Raw genomic sequence first — 19,216 nt, 5'->3', positions numbered from 1 at the left:
GATCATTTGCACACTCTGAGAAGGAAGGAGGACTTAACAGATTGATGGCATTGATAACATGCCCACAGCCTAGATGTCACTATGCTTTTTGCTAATGAAACTCTCTTGCTACCAAATCTGTAACAGTATACTTGCAGTGCTGCAGATCTATTCGAAAACATCCGACCAAGTGCTCTAGGGAAGATTTTAGGTCTCTACGTATAAGCTAAGTCATTAGGACAACACGGAAAAAAACAAACAAACAAACCCCACAAACAAAAACATCAGATCAAATACTGACTTTAAAAGCCTTAGCTTCAGAAACTACAAAACCTACGGCTATGAAAAGCTACAAATTACTCCTATGAGAGGCCTGTAATCAGGCCTGTAGACAAGGGGTTCCTTTTTGTGGAAATGAAAATTATTTATCAAAATGTGAATATCCCCAAAGTCATTTCTCTTTAACTATTGCCTCAACAGAGAACCTTCTCATTGAATTTTCTGCCTTTGTGGAGATTTTTGCTTTCTCTCCCCTTCAGTTATTATGGACCTGTATTTCATTGTTATCTAAACATGGGAAACCTCTTTGGCCTATAGATTTTTCAGTTTTATAGCTTCATGGAAAATGTTGTTCTAAAACTGCAGTTCCATAGCACTAGACCAGCAGGTGCAATGTTCACCTCCTGCATTAATTGAATCAAGTGGATAAAATTAACTGTTGTTTCAGTACCGCTTAGGTAGTAACACTACAGAATGCATTCTCTTGTTACATGAAACCTCATCCGGGCTTCAAGGCTGCTCTCATTTTTAAAGTGCTAATATGATTGATGGATACTTCAGAAGAATAGAGATAAAAATTAACTTTTGAAAGCATCACTTCAAATGGCTTTTATTTGAATACTGATCCAATTTATTTAACTTTATTTTTCTTGCTTAAGAGATATGATGATGAGGATGAAATATGTGGCTAGCATAGATCATGTTTAGAAATTAAACACTTTTTTCCCAAAGTTAAAAATTAAACAGCTAGAAAAAAAATTAATTAAAATCACGCTGTGCCTTTACACAGATTTTTTTTTTCAAGAGTGAATAATACAGCCCTACAATGAGCTAAGAATAATCTTCTAAGTTATAATTAATTGGTACATACTTGCTCCTATTTAAAGTATGTTCTAACAATTGGAGATACATTTATAAAATTGGACCATAATTATTTATCTTCTGGGCAAATTGTGTTCTAATTTTTTTTCAGTGTAATTGCACAGTTTTTTGAGTAAGTCACAAATCTCAATAGCATTTAGGGTAATATTTGTCAAAGAAAATTAATCAGAAATATTATTCTTTACTTTTGCAACTATTTAACATGTAGCCTAAGCCTGTTTTTCTTGATAACTGTTTATATCTCTGTTTAGTAGGTTATAAAGCTCAGGTAAGAAATAACAATGAAATATTGATTCACATGGAGCAATGCATTGGCACTTGGTTAGCAGATGTGTAGTACAGATTCTGCTATGAGTAACAGCAAAGCACAGTTTATTTTCTAAGGCGGCAACCCCAAAGCTTGTATTTCCAGCTGTATTACAAAATCAAGGAGCTGCACTGCCTGCACCACTGTGCACACACTGTAGGGGAATGTCCTCTCCCACAGTACACATGTGGCCAGAAGATAGAGGATAGAAAACCGAGGCAAAGAGCTGTGATGGGCTTGATTATTTAGGTGCCTGTCACCCATTTAGTTCAGGGGATGCTAACTGAGGATCTCGCTATTCAGGATGTCTGTAGAAGGGCTGTGTACAGAATCCAGGCCTCCTGATTTCCTGGTCCTGTTGTTCAGAGCAGCTATCTTAGGGATGTGACTGAGGCAGACAGAGAATATATCATCCCTCAACTGATGGTCAGCAGATATGTCATAACTGAGCATGCGGCTACTCCTAGCACATTCCAGTTCAAACTAAAATAGAAGTTTAAGCCATCTACAGCTTTAGTTTTACTTGGCTCCTGAGCAGAGGGCAGCTACCTTCGCAAGAAAACACCTACCTATACTTTAAGCTATTCTTGCCTCTCTCCAAAAAAATTTCTTACTGAACAGTGCTAGCTATTCAACACTGACTTTAGCGTCTGAATAGTGAGTTAAACACTTCTTTGTGAGACTTATCTCTGGGTAGATACTTCTTGTTTTGTCCTTTCTGTAAACTTTTAGCAATAAAAATATGGTCCTCTCTATCCAGTTGTTTGCAGAGCTGTGGAGAGCTTTTTTGTCATTCCTGAAGAGGAAAAATTGGAGAAGAATCTAGCAAACTTCTCAAGATTTTAGATTAATTACTGTTAATCCATAATTGCTATATATAGGGTCATTTTATTGTGAGCACTCATAAAAGTTAAAAGGTAAAATGCTACCTGAAACAGTCACCCTATATAGCCCTGTTTTGTCTTTCAGTTACAAGATGAAATACTCTCTTTTCAGACATACTCCCCGGATCCTTTTTCAGAGCACTAACTCCTTGATTAACTCATGCACTCAGCAGTCCTTTCTTCCTCCTTAAACAGTTTTATTGACTTGAGTGCAAGATTCTACTCAAATGTTGTAACAACCTATTAATTAGTTAAATCACTTCAGCAACATTGGCTGACTCTAGCTGGCAAAACTCCAGTGACATTTCAAAATAGATGAATAGCTATACCTGATTTTTTTTTTCAGTAATTTAAACTTACAGGGGCTGAGAACACAGAAGAAGGGATCCATTTTTATTTTTTTCATACATGAATGCATGGTAAATGTAAAACAATACAATAACTCTCATTTTTTCACACTTGCCGCTAATGATTTCCAAAAATAGCTGGTGGGCAACAAACCCATGAAAAAAGCTAGCGCCTCTTCTAAGCAACTAACTAAAATAATTAACCTGTTGGCCACATTCCTGCAAATACTTATGTAGGTGGTTAAGCGTAAGTACTTTTATAAGTTGCTGCAAGATTGTAGCACTAGTGTTCACATGTGAAACAAAACAACAAAATTACACAAATCAACAGAGAGAGAGAAATAAGGGAGAAGGAAAAGGAAAGGAAAAAAACCCACTTTGTTTGGAAAAGTGTTTGATTTTCTATCACTTGAGCCAGACTTCATTGAAATGTACATCAATTAATGACTGGTAATTTGTGTTATTTACTGCTCCCTCAGATCTATGGATAGTTTCTTTTATAGACATGTTACAGCCACTCCTGCAGCACAATTTATTTTTCTGGTGGCATTTCCATTGAGTAGTTAAAGGTCTAGCCAAGTATACACACTGCCAATTTAGGCAGATGGAGTAACATGAATCCTTTGTCCCCTGAAGAGTAAATACTATTTCTGCACAGCAAATATGGGAATTTAGTATTCTCAGATTAGGCTTGGTTACTACTGTCTTTGTTCAAATTACCTGATGGAAGACTTTTCTCTTCATTGCTTAGACCACTCTTATGACCGATGAAGAATTAACTAGTGTTCCTAACAGTCACAGCAATGTTTTAAAAAAGCCACTGGAAAAGCCCATGCCCCCATTATTACACTTAAAAAGATATCAAATGAGATAATTAAGTCCTAAGATACTATCTTCCAAGATCTTCACTTCAGTTTTTTAGTAATCAAAAGTGGTTCACCTGTAATACAAAAAAGACACACAGATGCATCCTGACTTGAAACTCTCAGACAGAAGAGGCAAATTCACGGCATATTATCCATTTGGAGATCTCTGGCCCCATCTCAGCGCTCCAACACTCCTCATCCGGGAGCAACTCGGATGATTAGAGACCAGAACAGATTCAAGACATTGGGATTTGCATTCAGGACTGGCTGGCAGCCTTACTCATGCAGAGAGAAAAATGCAAACTTCCTTAATGCCTGGGCTAGTGAATGGATGCCTGCTTCAGTCTATGGCAGTACTGCACTGTGCATCACACCTTAAACATCATCTACTCTTCTGAACATTGCTTTCCTCAGCAAAGAAAAAACAAAAGCTCATGCCTTCCCCTCTGTTGACTCTTGCACACACTCAGAAAGTGGACACTGAAAGTACACTCAGAATTGCAAAACAGAAAAAACTATTAAAAAGAGACTGAGTATTGAAGTCAGCTATCAAACAGCAGGGTAAGCTCAGCTCTGTTGATAAAGATCAGCAGACTGTTACCGAAGAGTAGCAGACTGTTACCAACAATAGAGACTTGCTCCAAAGAGGGTCAGTGTAACAGATGCAAGGGCAAGAGATGCCAAATATTCAGACGTGGGAATGAACCCACAATTTATGCACATTTATTATTATAAAATATTGGATCCTCTCGCTTGTCTCCTTTGGTGATAACTGCGACCTAATATTTTAATAAATGAGACTAACCAGAACCCTCATGACAGATAAACAATATCATAAATAGTAAAAAATACATTAAACCTCTGGTGACGCAAAGCCCAGATCAATCACACGGATTTAATAGAAGTTTTCTAGGGGTATTAAGGGAATTCCAGGCAATTAATTAAAGTTATCTGTTTATACTTAAAAGTCAGCAACCAATAAATAGCCAAGGTTTCACTTCTAAAGCAGACAAAATTAGAGCAAACTGTAGTGGCTATGAAAAGCTAAGGGCCTTCCAAGGGGTTCAGTAATATCGTAGAGAAACATTAACATGTAATCATACCTGATGCAGTACTATTATCTCCCACTGCTCATTACTGCCCATTAAGAGAAGAATAGCATCAGTGCAGCACTACTAACAGAACCAGCATACAAACACTTCTTCATCTGCTGAAGGCAAAATCAGCAGCTCAGTCCAAAATAGCGCTCCCATACGTTCACACGAGCCTGTCTAACTTTGCCTGAACTGAGCATACTTTCACAGTCCACTTCGCCAGCAGAAATACGTGGCAACCTGTAGCTGATGGATGGTAACAACAGCTGGAAGAAAATCACATCCGCAATGCACAGAGCACTTTGTAAAACAGGCTTGTGTCCGTGGCATAAGTCATGCTTTGAGCCATCACAGTGCATACTAACGTGTCATACTTTGTCATGATAGCTCATGTCAGGAGTTTCCAGATTGTAGCTCTCCATACATTCTTCACTGAACCTTAGAAATATGCATTTACTGCGTCTATCCAAAGCAAAAACTCTGAAAATGCTAATCCTCTTAAATATGTGTTCTTCTTTCAGAATAGATAGGCAGCGAAGGTTAAAGGGGTTAACAAGGCTGATTCTCAAGCTCAGGCAGGCATTGTATGGTAATTTTATTAATTTTTTAGGCTGAACCACAATGCTGTTATATCTATGGAGTGTGAATAATGTATTTCTTCACACATGAACAAGCTTCACAGGGATGAGCCCAGTTAAATAAAGGTAGAAGCAAACATCTTAATCTTCAGACAACTGTAGCTTCTCTTGTACGGCATTTTGCTGGAGACTGAATTCCAGTAACTTTACATTCTCAGTTTATGAGGGAAATTTCAATGGGCATAAGCCCATTATATGTTTTATACTACTTTTGTATTCTTCTAAACATAAGCATGGAGGTTTCAAGGGTTTCCACTGCTCCAGTACAGAAGTGGTAGGTATCCCAATTTAACAGAGCAAAAAAGTTTGCCTTGATATCAAGTCAGAAATCAATGCAGACTTCGAAGCAAACTGTGCTTCAACCACATAAAAATACCAAAATGATTTAAATTCAGTGGTTAAAAGCACAGTAAGCCCTACCTTGAAGTCCATTTTCAGTTGAGAGAAATAATCATATCTTTTTTTAAAAAAACAATTGCAAGGATTAAAATATGATACCAATTCCTAGACCATAACAATCTGATATCTCCTATTCCTAGAACCCATTTGGTGATGCTATCTGTTTGTTTTCTGCCTCGTACAGCCAAATTTCTTTTCCAGAGTTATGTTCCTTGTTTTAGCACCATGTTCTACCCTGAAAAGTGGTAGTGAGCAATACTGCCTTAAAGCCCTTTACATACTAAGTAATCTTGATATTTCAGGCACACATGAAGCTCAGATCTCCCCCTTACTAAGGTAACTTTTCTACAAAATGTCACTTTGGAAAAAAGTGTGAGGGAGAGAAATACAGAAAGTGGCTCTCTGTACCCTGGAGGCTAATACAGTCAACTGAACAAGAAGGATGGAGGTTTAAAGCCATGCCTCAAGGGTTAATTACATACATTAGGGAGTCATTAAATAAAAAACACAGGCAATCTTAGAAACAAGGGTTTGAACTCAAACCTCCCTCTCTCAGATGAATGCTCTCATCTTTGAGTTAGACAGCTGTATTCGTTCTTTTGCTAATGAAATAAATCCTAGTGGCAGAGCTTCAACTAGAGGAGGAAAGTGTGCTGCAGTGTCTTAGTCCTGCCCCAAACATCGCATTGATAGATGGTCAGGGTGGTCTTCTGTGAGGTGCCAGATGTGAGACCGAGGAATTAAACTGAAAATCTAGCACAATCTCAGTTACTGCCTCAATCACAGAACTATTGTTTAAAAGCAGGTTGAGTAGCAGCTCCTCTGCCAGCTGTTTTTCAAAAGAAAAGGAGCAAGCCTTTTTCTGCTTTAGAAATGCATCTTTTGAAAAGACCCCTATCTCTAAGATCGCCGTTCCCATATTTGCCTGACACAGGTGTCTTCCTGCGTACAGTGCTGGCCGGTAAAAGGGCTCACCCTCCCTATTTCCTGTTCAGAGGCCCTTCACTCTGCTTGCTGACTGCTGTCAATCTCATTCACAGACTCCCAGATCTCCGTGTAGGAAGCCTAACTCCAAGCATCTGACTCTGCTCTGTGAGCCAGGCATCTAAAAATGAGGCATTGCAACATCTAAATCGCTTTAGAGATTCAAGCCTTCAAGTCTCTCAGGAAGAATAAAAGCCTTCCACTTTACTCCATGAAGGATAGTGTTGCAGATCTGTGTATGTTTCTTTACTAATCCCATAAGAAAATCTGCAATGCTACAGTTGGAAGTCTAATGGGATTTTTTCAAATACTGCTGGAAACACAAAGAGGACCTCTGGCTTTGTGCTGTGAATGACCAGTATTTTGCTTTGTGAGCAGTGGCAAATTATTTGCACGGTAAAGAACATGTAATTACAAGGTGCAAACAGTAACTGATTATTATGATTATTTCAATTCCCTGGAGTGAAGAATAGATGGTAATTAATTTCTGGACCTATCATACTAAATATAATTACTAGGAACCACAGCAACTGTAGGCATATGCTGGTAAAACAGAGGAGATGTTACTGTATTTGTTTATTACCTAACACTTCATCCCCAATTAAATGCTACAAGTAAAATACAGAAATAATTCAAAAGAACTTCTAAGGATCCATAGACTTATTAAAAGCATGGAGAAAAAGTTATGAATTTTAGCATTCCTACAGTATTATTAATTGGCCATTCTACACTATGTTCATTCTAACTTTGACTGTATTAATTGTCAGGGAATCAACAAGCTCCTTTCCATGAGTTACTGCCTGTGCATTTATGCAGTATTAGTTTATAAAAAGCCTAATTTTGTATTGATTTTGATCTTAGGGCACAAGTCCAATTCCCAAGTCTCATTTTGGTGTCTACTACCTTGAAGAATTTGTTATCCCTCCGAAATGCATCGCTTATGCATTAGCTCATTGCATGAACCACCTCATCTTCCAGAAAAAGGCTTTTTGGGAAAGAGGAGTGGGAAGGCTGCAAGTTGGCCTTTATTTTTACTCTCACAGTCAAACGCAAATTGTGCCTGCTTGCAAAAGTATCATGAGCTTGAAAATAGCCCAGGCTTCCTTTTTGCACAAAACTTCACTGAATTTTCTCATCAGAGACAGTACCACATGATTCCCAGGAGGAACACTAGGAAGACCATCCACAAACATTGCAGAACTCGTATTTCCTGAAGGAACAGAACCTTATAGGTAGAGATTCCCCTTTTCCTTTGATTATCTCTGAGTTCTGTGGAACTCTGTCTTCGCTCTCTGCCTGCACAACCCCACCAACATCACGCTTTCTGGGACACCCCAGTCAACACCTTTGATCTGTTTCATAAGAAGGAAAGGCATCTATGAGAACTTCTAAGGGTAATTTTCAGCAGCTACAACTTGACTCATGGTTGACAAGGAATGGAACAGGCATGGATATATATATTCTCTGCAACTGTCACCAGCTTTTCCTCACCAGGCATTGTCAGAGAAGGCTGGAAAAAGATCAACAGCATGAGTTTCCCCATCTTTGTGAAGAAACAAGCATTGAGGGATTCCTGAGGATTCTGTGGCTTAGTTTGCTGTTAAGGGCACCAAACTGAGAAAAAACCCTCTTACTGATCAGAAAGAGTGCAGAGTGGCACCCACTGGATGTGCTCTCTGCAGGTACTTTGCACTAATCTGCTTGCCCTTTGTACTTGAGCTGGCTATTGTTTCTGAAGTGCTAAATGAGGGATAGGCGTGACTCAAACATCACATTAATTAAATTCTTATTATAGAATCATCATCATTTTCTTGGTGGAAAAGGAAGGAAAACAGACCCAGCTTTATTTTCAGGTTTCAGTCTGAGTTGCTTTAAACTGACTGAGGGTGATATGGGGTCCCTTTGATTTAGCAGGAATCTGAACCTTCATAAAGGAGCAAACTGATTGACCCCTATAACTGCTGTTACTGTGAAACATAGGCTGATTTTGTCTACCAAGCTGCTAGAACACTTCTCTGCTATTATTAGTAGCCTTTGCAATGTTTTTTCAATATAAGTAGATATGAAATCAGTCTGCTACTATTTTAGTTACATTCAATATATGAGACTGCACTGAGAACAGCAATTGGCAATTTCTGGGATGGAGAACAGAACTATAATCCTATAATCTTACAAAATAAATAAAAACACAGCTCTGGCTCCTTTGGAAGCTGTACCCTTATTTACCAGCTGACTGTCAATCCGAACTCTGTAATTACACTATTTGTTGTGGCTATTTTTCAAATCTGTGCAGTTCCTTTGGAGAAATGCACTGCTTCAACTTAGTAGCTATTCTCTTCCTCTGCCCTGCTGTGAGGCCTTTATCATAATAGTCATCATATGCTGGAAGCCACAATCTCATGCTCCCAAGAATAGCCCCATAGAAAGGCTACGATGAATCTTCAGATGGCTCCTTAAATTTATTCCTTCCCTCTCTTGGTATTGTTAGTAAAGCAATAAATGGTTTTTTTTTTTCCCTGATGCCGCCTTCTTCAGTCCTGTTGGAAGGAATGAAGACAAAGGATAGGAGAAAGCTTTGCAGTGACAGCTTTTTAACATTGAATAATCTACCGCTGTGCATGTTAATAGATGGTGCTAGGTTTGATTAACTAATTTTGTAAATGAGTATCTAAGTAAATTACTTTTGCTGATTGTTTCCAACAATTCTTTCTCTGCAATTTCCTCTTTGGATGGTTATATACTGATTGTTGCAGCTGACAACAACAATTCATAAAGAACCATGGGGCATATATTCCATAGTAAATATATCTGGTATCATTTTACACAAAAAAGTCCTCCTCTCCTCCTTTCCCATTTAAAGATATATAGTCATAGTTTCAGGATTTTTTTTTTTTTTTTTTTTTTAAGTGTCAAAGTCATGGAGGAGTGTAATTTCCAATGTCATTTCATGGCTGGTTTTGAAAGATAGACAGGTACTTTGTAAATGAATATGCCTTTAAGGGATTTTCAAAGTGTGCACAGTCAGACAGACATGTATTTTAATTGCAAATAAACACCTGATTGGCTGACATATCTCTGAAAAAAATCACATGTCTGAACATCTATAAAGATCTGACACTCCTGCAGACCTAATAAAGAATGAGGCCTAAGAACGTCAATCTTTTCCTCTTTTTTTTGTTTTTACAAAAAATATTTTCCTTTAAAATATCAAGTGATGTATTTATGGAAATACTTCTGTGCTGCCTTCCACAATGATCAGAAAGCACATCATTCTTCTCAAGAGGTTGCAGTCTTAACTTGTAGTGTATACTTATCATCTACAGATCACTACATACTAAAGTACTTGTATATTTAATAATTTAATATCTCTAAGTTACTTGCACGTAGAAGTTAAACTTCATACACTATCCATTTGTTCCTTCATTCCTTTGCCTCAGCTGAATAATCCTGTGTCTGGACAACCTAACTTACATATCTGCTGTCAAACCACTGCAGTGACCCAATGGTCAACACATTAGCTATCCCTTTCTCTGAAAGCCTACATTAGCTTTTCTGAGTCTTCTTGAATCATGTTTTACTTCCAAGTACTACACAAAATATCCCCCAACTACACTATTTGGTCTCCTCTCTTACTTCTCAATCCTTCTGCCCAACCTTTTACTTCTTTTACCATTTAGCACCTTCTGCTGTCTTCCCAGACACAGGTTCTGCATTTGTCTACCAATGAGGTGTTTTTCCTTTTTTTCCTTTCTTCTTTTACACTCTTTAAAACCCAGCTTCGTTCCCTTTAGCATGTAATTATTTGACCACAATGTGGGCAGGGGCTACCTTAGCTTTCCCTCCACCCACTCATACACACAAACTCAAATAATTCATTCTGAAGCCCCACAGCCATTTTGAAAGCGCAGCTGGTGACTTCCACCATCCTGCAAAACTGGGCACTGGAAAGGGAGGAAGAGGGAACAGCACTCCAGCTGTATTACCTCCGAGTTGGAAAAAAGGGAAATGTACATTCTTGTTTCACTTACCGGTTTCTATTGCTAGAAATCCAGTCGGAGATTAATGTTGCAGCCTGCTGGTGACAGTGTTTGTTACCAAAGCTGCAGGCCAACATGATGACTTCACGACGCAATTCTCTGTCCATATTAAAGGGAGCAATAAGGCTGTGTTAATAAATGTGTTTGAATGTTTACAAAAGGCATTTCTTAGAAGATAATGGGAGCAGCTGATAGTTAGATAACATGTATCACAGATAATCCAGCTGTACAGATTTCAGTGTCAACTAAGTGCCTTCAGCAGCTGCAGCATCTAAAAAGAAGTCATGGGCCAAAATCAGCCTTCATTTACACTTATGCACACTTCCTGACTTCTGTGGTCACATGCATCTAAGTTCTTAAATATCTAGTGCAGTCAAATATTAAATTAAGGCTTAATGAATCATTTGTTGTTTGTAAAACTCAAGAAAGAAGAATTTTTCACAGCATCTTGCTGCTCTCCCTTGCACCCAGTAAGGAAAAACAAAAGGAAGACAGAGCTAGGACAGTATCACTTGCTGAAGATCACACCAAATTTTAGGAGAGTACTTTATTATAACTATATCATGCAAAAAAAAAAAAAAAAACCAAAGAAGAAGGAAGAAATATAACAGTACTCATGTTGGTAGGATGCTTGAACAAGCGATTTGTTTAAATTATTTGTTGGCCATCCAAGCTTCAGATACATTGATGCAACTTGTCTTAAAATAAACTCCTGAGAGGGAAAAGAAATATATTTAGTGTTAATATTAATTTTTGATTTTTGACTCAAAGTTGAAATATTATTGACTACTGAGTTTTTTCTTCTTTTCTTCCCCTGAAATAATGTTCCAAAGGTTTTGATTTGCAATTAGTACAATAACGTGCCCGAACACAATCCTCAACCTCTACGGTGAGAGGTAATCGGCAGAACAGCTAATTGATTTGATGCCTCATGTTAGCCAATTTATTGTTATAAAATCCAGCAATTTAAAAAGAGATTCTTAAGTGCTATTTTGAACTCACTATACATGGTTGAAAACTTGCTAAAGTGTCAACAGGTTAACATCTACTCTATGGCCAATCTCAAGTACACTGTGCATGTTCATTGTTAAAAGAATATTGTTTTAATATCCATAGTCACGGCAAAATTGTTACATAAGTACAGTCAACTGATTTCAGAATACTGAGCAATATGGGCTGCAAATGAGATTTGGATATATAATGACACTGTATTTCAAGTTTAGGTTCTTGGTATGCCTAAATAACAAAACCAGCACAAAATGTGTTTTAGCTTACTTTTACTTTTTACACAGTAGACATATTTAAATACTCTGGCAGTTGTGAGGAAAACAACTGTCACTGTTTTCAGCATAATCTGCCAGCAGAATTCACAAATTTGAAAAAGAGAACTGAAATAGAAATGACTGCACAGAAGAACATCTACTTTATTCTTATGGATGCATGGGCAAGTGTACGATACCAGGACAAAAGGAGATTCATAGTGCAGCTTTTTCTAGCAGATATGATATTCTGCGACTAAAAAGGCTTTTTTATGTCCTCTACTATCACCTCTGCTTTCAAAGTTCTCATCAGTACTGACAAAACAGCCACAAATTTTACTGTTTTTATTTATTAAAATTGCATTTTCTTTACACAGCCATGTTTAAAAGTGAAATAGCAATGCCGGACTTCTAAGAATTTTTCTGCGCAGTTAATGACAAACTAAAAATGCAAATTATTTCAATGTCATTTTATATTATGGCAGTGTGGTTTGCATGTACACCTAAACTGTAAGTTCATAAAGAAAGAATTTCAATATGTCTATATTAATCCAAAACATATGCTACAAAAATAATTTTCTATGCTAGTAGGTAGCTCTGTGTATATATATATTTATATATATATATGCATACACACATATACATATACGTATATGTGAGAGTTCCTTCATTTCAATGGCTGTACAAAATTAAATACAGTATATTGGCCATTCAACATGTGTAGACTACATAAAATTCACTGAGTAAAAAACCCAAGAGCTTGTAATTGTCACTGGCTGCCATCAAATCCTGTGTCTTTCATCAGACATGCTCCAAACTAGGTAGGTTTTTATTTTATATTTTATTTTATTTCAGGTAAAATGTTAAAATGTTCGCCAGGTCTATCTTAATTATCTCCTGCTAGCTTCTACTGCTGTCCCTTCGGACCCAGTTACGAATGGGCTTTAGATTCAATGGTGATTTAATCCTTGTTAATTAAGGTAACTGTGTTGAATGCATCATGTTTTTTTGGATGGAAATAATAACTAGAAATCTTTAATTAGGTTGCATGCATCCTGTTGTGCCTGCATTTGGTGTCCTTGCTGATTTGGGGCTTCAATCTAAATACAACAATGCGGTTCCTCAAAAGAGCAAATTTGGAAATAGATTACTTTTGCTCTTTTAAGTGAAATAGTTTATTTGTCATAATATTTTATAGGAGGAATAATTACCTTTCCTTCTATTAATTATATATGCCTCAAACAACAGTTATCACTATTCAAATGCAAATGAACCAAAGCTTGACAAAAGCTATGTTTAAATAAAGAATAATTAGAAAGAAAGTTAATATCCTTAGGTCAGTTACAGGATCTAACTGAGATAGTTCATCTCTTGCCAATGAAAGAAAGAAAAACAAAGAGAGAGAAAGAGGAAGAGAGAGAGAATATATATCTATCCCTTACATTGAAGATGTTGTAGTTTTCTGTGCGGTCCAGCAATTTGTCTAGAGGATAAAGAGCTCGGCTGGCAGCATGCCAAGGCAGAAAATCCTTCTCCTCGGAAAGGTATCTGATGATTTCCAAAGGAATATTCTGAGGCAAATAACCAGCTCTGCACAAAAAAAGAAGTTAATATTAATTAGAATTTGCAGAAAATACATGATAATGCAAAAACGACTTCATTTCCAAATGAAATTAGAAGGCAGAAAGCATGAGAAACTCAAACTGCACTGACATAAAAGTACACCTTACAAAAAACAGTAACAATCTCTTGCAACAGGCACACACATGCAAATATACATACTAGGATGAAAGAAGGTGTGAACACACCTGAAAAAACTACACAAGGTATCCCTATTTTTTATAGATTCTAGTGCTTATAAAAAACATGAACAATGAACTAACTGACTTCATATGAAAAGCAAAAGGGAGGTACAGAACATTTCTACTGGTCATGTGTAATTGGGAAGAATTAATTCTGAAGAAGCATCCTTTAGTTTTACTATTCTCACCCCTCTCCCTCTCCTTCAGAGCTGTCTTGTTTTGTATCCTTTGTAAGCCATTTTGGAATGAGTTATTTTATTAAACTGAAATAGCATACAATAGTAATGCTTTGGTTAAGGAAGTTTCAGTGCTTTCCATATAAGCACTACTTTTTCAAGGGTTTAAAAAAATAAATCAGTTAAAATTTTGCTCCATTCTTTCACTGGCATAAAAGACATCTCCCTGCAAGGGAAAGAGTTTAGCAAGGTTTCAAGAAGGCTGTTTAAATGAATAGCTTTAGAAGTAAAGTACAATACAGACTCAAGCATTTGAAAGCTGCTTTCTAAAATTCAATACCGGAAACATCAAGCTTTAGGATTTGTACTCTTTTTTTTTTTCAGAACAGCATTATTTCTTAACTATCCAGAGGACAGAAACAAAGCGTAACCCTGTAGGTGCAAGCTTTCTAGCAACACACAAGCCTATTCTTCTCCTGATGCACGTGTTTAACTCCCATAGGAGTTCTGTATCTGTTTAAAGGGGAGATAATGATTTTGTTTTCATTAAACACTAAGTCAGGAAGTTGGATTCCACAAACATCAATTTAACACAGGTTACAGTTTGATACATCCTCATAGACTACTTTTTCTCCTTATTGAATGTAAATGTTCCCTTTAATTACCATCACTGTCCAGGGAAAAGATGCATACATACAGTAAACAAAGAAAAATACACAATTTATTACAGAAATGAACTAGTACATATACTTGGAGATAAATTTTGATTTCAGTTGTAACAGCGTAAATGAAGAACTACTCTACTAAAAACTTTGGAACAGACTGTTCTTCTTAGTACAGTCCAAATCCAATTTCCTCAAAAGCACCACCACATCCATGCAAGCCACTGGGCTTCACATTCCCTCCTGGAAGAATTCCACCCTCTTTCCTTAATGTTCTCGGGAAAGAAGGGAGTTCATGCATCCATATTCAGAAGGCGGTATCATGACCCACTCTCCAGTCTGCTTCATGCCTCCTTTGTCTATATTTTGTCAGCAGGACTCTGCTCCTTTTACAGCCCGTGCTCAAGGAAGAAAAACAAGAACACTTGGGGACTGAACAGTTTGCTGAGTCCCTCAGGAACGGAATGGATGTGAAATTCGAACAGGACTCCTAGAGTAGGGTAGAGGAGAGAATGCAATACATCTGAAGACAGACAAAATAAGGTAACTAGAAATTATTTCATTTGTATAGGTCTTTCTTATTCCAGAAGCAGCAGAATATCACAAACGTGTTCTAGGTTGTAATACTTTCTAAAGATGTGGAACCAGAAGCACGCTGGATTGACTGCAGAGTTAAACACCCTGGAGATAATGTTAGCAAAGAGTTAAACTTGCTTGAAGCTGCACATGCATAATTGATTCCTAATGGGGTTTGTGATTATTACTACTGATAATTTGATTGACATGAGAAAATGTGGCACAAGGAACAAGAGGAACGGTTCTAGGAAACATGCTGCTTAAGGAATAAACAGATGAATGGTTATTATAGCTGCACTAATGGACATTTAAGATCATGCTCCGGAAATTAAGTCTCTCTATGCTAAGTACAAAAGAAATCATCACTGCAAAACAAACAGATTATTTCTTTTTAAGCTTAACTTCTCTAGAAAGAATCATAAGTGAATTCAAAGGGATGTTATTTATTCATGATCTTTCTGCCTTCCTAATCTGTTTCAAAATTGTGATTCTTTGCTGATGCTCCTCATCCTCTTCACAACGGAAACTGTTACTCGCATCACCTTACTGCTGGTAACTTACTGATTTATCCCTCTAATTCTTCCTACCTCTCCCCTCATCCCCCACTTTTCCTCACATTTCCTTACAGGTATATTCCTTCCCACATAAACATAATAGAGCAAAGACTAAGTTTTTCCTGTTTCCTCTTGAACTTCTTCCCCTTTATGGGTCTGATCCTTTCAGAGCTTAGGCACAGTATCATCAAAATCAGCTCCCCAGATCCACAGAATCAATCTCAAGAGCAAAATTTGGGTGAGGGCAAGTCCTTCTGGATCACATTATTACGTAAGTGCCAACACATTCACCACCTCAGACCATGATTTTGAAGGAAAGTGGCTACTGCTGCTAAGACCAACATCAGATTCTGTGTCAGCATATGTTGGGCAAATGTGCTTTAAGTACGGCTGCTAGGCTTGATCTTTAGGGGAAAATGAGCAGAGACATATCTCAGATCTGCTTATGATGGCACATAAGAGAAGAGTATTTCCCTGGAGAAAACAGAAGTTCTTCCGGAGCTTTCAGTTGACAATGTTCTTTATGTTCTATAAAATTTTATTGTATGGATGCCTACAGAAAGCTATTAGAGTCCTATTTTTTCACCGTCAGTCACTAATCCATGTTTATGGGCCACTTTTTTCCAAAAACACTATCATCTCCCAAACTGTTTGCCTTTAAATAGCCTCCATCAAGATAGGATAAAATACATTCATTGGGATAAATAAATTCATTGTTTCACTTTTTTGTGTAAAATGTGGTATATAAAAAGTATATGTTATAAAATATTAAATGTGTATGAAAGTTCAAAAAGTCTGAGGAATATTTTCATTCACAAAAGGAGGAAAGAGTTGTTAATGGTCAGGTCAATTACTAAGGCTGCTTATTTTTGGCATTCATAGCTGAGAAAACAGGATTTAACGAGAAGGTATCACTCTACACCATAAAAATTATAAATCATAAAACCCATATATGGATAAGACGTTTTAAGGATAGGGCATATCTAAAATCCGGATCACAGGTCTAGGAGCTATCAGGACTACCATGGCAACCAGCTCAGCAGAACATAGAAACCAGCCAAATCAGAGTGGCTATGTGGTGTGCTATGTTCCAGTACTCTGTATCTTCACCAAACACAGTAGCTGGTTTCTTAAGCTTTGTATTTTAGCACAATAACATTTTTTCATTTTAGTGCTAAGACTGGATTTCAAAAATCCCCTTCCCCAGAAAATACTGACTCCAGGAAGATAAACTGGCTCACTTGAACAGGGACAAACTCACCCACCAGCCAAGGGCTCTTGAAGAGCTCATAAGGTTCTCTTTCTCTACCCTACAAGAACTAGGACCTGGTCAATAAAAGCAAAATTTTTATATGCAGTAAAGTAGGTCAAAGACTCAGGAGTTCCTCTAGACCTGTGGCAAGCACACACCACCAAGCTGCCTGAGAACTTCTAATCAAAACCACTTGTTCCATTTCTGGAGCAGGAAAATATCCAAGATGAAGAAGGAAGGCAGAACAAGGAATTCGGAATGGATTTGTTCTTAGTATCTCTGTAAATTCTGATCGAACAACACAGAGCGGTAGAAATCTTAAACAGAAATATTCAACAATTATCATTACAATAATAAAAAACATAGCAGTGGCAACTTTCCCATCAATGGAAAAAATATAAAATAATTTCCTTCTCATATAATTTTCTGATAATAGTATTCAAAGGTATTATAGGTACTACAGAATGTAACATAAGTTCTGTACATACTCTACATGGGCAGCTTGATTTATCACTGTCCTTTCCAACAATGTCACTGGAAGGTCAGTGACAGAAATCCTTGTTTTTCTTGTATCTTTTTCATCATCAATCATATTGCTATCTTTAAAGTCCAGCGAAAGTACCATCAGATCATGCCTGCCAAAGTCCAAATGGGCTTTTCCAGCTTAGTCATCTCAGAGGAAAATTGAAATAGTGTCTGGCACTCAGGGAACAACCGACTCTGGGCTATACTAAAGCCAGCTAACAAACAAACATAGCAGAAACACTTATGTCCACTCTGAGGACTGGTCTGAAATAGTCGCACTGTTTCTACAGACATGCCTCTAGTAGCCACTTGAGGATATCAGCAATTATGTACCTACAACCAAAAAAAATTCTGCAGAGGAATCTGGGATAGTTATGGCAAGTATGCAGCATACAAAACAGTCTAACTAACCACTGTTGATTCACAAATAGTGGCTGAATGCAAACTAATATTCAGGTTAAATATTTCTCAAGTACAGGTTAAACAGTTCACAGAACTTCACGTATAGAGTTCAGAATGAAAAAGCTGGAAGGGACCTTAAGAACTCATCTAGTCCCTATCCTATCCAAGACAAATTCATACCAATGTCATTACTGATAGAAATTTGTCTAATTTGTTTTTATAGGCCTCTAGCGATGGAGATCCTAAAATTTAAGTGCTCTTCTTTTCAGGAGCATGATGATAAGAATATTCTAATTTTTGTCTTTCACACAGTAAATATTTACAGAAAATTGTTGGCAGATCCATGTGCATGTCCTAAAATGCAATATTATTTATATAACTTCGGTATAAAAGAAAGAATGCAGGGCTCCCTCTTTATTGTATTCTGGATTACAGGCTTTTGTTTGGCATCACTGATCACATAGAAAGGAGTCCAAACTTAGAAAAGAGTTTCTGTAAATCCCTTTTAAGCCAGCCATTCCCATACTTAGTCATTAGAAAAATATGACTGTAAAAGCAAAATTTAACCAACAAGGTCACATTTGAGTCCCTTGGTTGATTTATCAGTTTTACACAATTTCGCTTATCCATTGGTTTATCAGCATATCAACCATTCTGTAGCCACTGCTACGTGCAAGGAGAACTCCAGCATGTGCTAGAAACACAGCACAAAGTGAAATTCTTATCATCTATGCTGCTGAGGTTCACAACTGCCTGCAGAACTGGAGAACAAGAATACAGATTAGCAGAGAGATGTGATGTAGTTATTAGACAAATTATCTATAAGCAAACATCCCAGACCAGAAGGTTTTTCATGCCTAAAGAGCCTGCTGTTAACTGTGGTGGAAAGGTGATACCCCATTTTTACAAGAGTGAAGGTAGATAAAGACCTTTCACAAGTAATACAGCTAAGTGGCTTATGACATTGTGTTATATCATGAGCACCAGCTCCTTAACAAGTCACAACCCTGCTTACACAGAAGAAATTACTAGGGTGGCCATTGCTCATTGAAAGAGGCGATGAATAGGAAGATAAAGTACTGAACACTGTAATGAAATATCCTTCACAAAGAATTCCCACTAAAAACCTCATACTGGTCAAAATTAATCTTTAAACTACATGAGCTTTTAATGAGTTATAAAAAAAGCAAGAGATCTAGATTCTACTATGAAACATCAGTGTGTATTCAGCTGCATTCTGACCTTGATTTGTTCTTTACACTGAGCCACTGAACTTATGGACAGATCCCAGCACATTCATTTTCCCCTTAGG

At 37.3% G+C, this 19,216-nt stretch overlaps 1 protein-coding gene across 1 annotated transcript in view; it reads right to left on the bottom strand.

Annotated features, from left to right (window-relative positions):
• Positions 1 to 19,216, bottom strand: part of TRHDE (thyrotropin releasing hormone degrading enzyme) — a 226,147-nt gene that overhangs the window by 16,082 nt on the left and 190,849 nt on the right. The window contains exons 13-15 of the mRNA XM_026100355.2: positions 13,398 to 13,545; positions 11,311 to 11,408; positions 10,688 to 10,795 (exon numbers count right to left, since the gene is read on the bottom strand). Of these exons, the coding sequence (XP_025956140.2) occupies positions 10,688 to 10,795; positions 11,311 to 11,408; positions 13,398 to 13,545 (354 nt within the window). The remainder of the gene's footprint in view (positions 1 to 10,687; positions 10,796 to 11,310; positions 11,409 to 13,397; positions 13,546 to 19,216) is intronic.

This window comes from Dromaius novaehollandiae, chromosome 1, assembly GCF_036370855.1.
Source record: "Dromaius novaehollandiae isolate bDroNov1 chromosome 1, bDroNov1.hap1, whole genome shotgun sequence".
Lineage (NCBI taxonomy): Eukaryota > Metazoa > Chordata > Aves > Casuariiformes > Dromaiidae > Dromaius > Dromaius novaehollandiae.
This window is presented reverse-complemented; position numbering and strand designations above follow the sequence as displayed.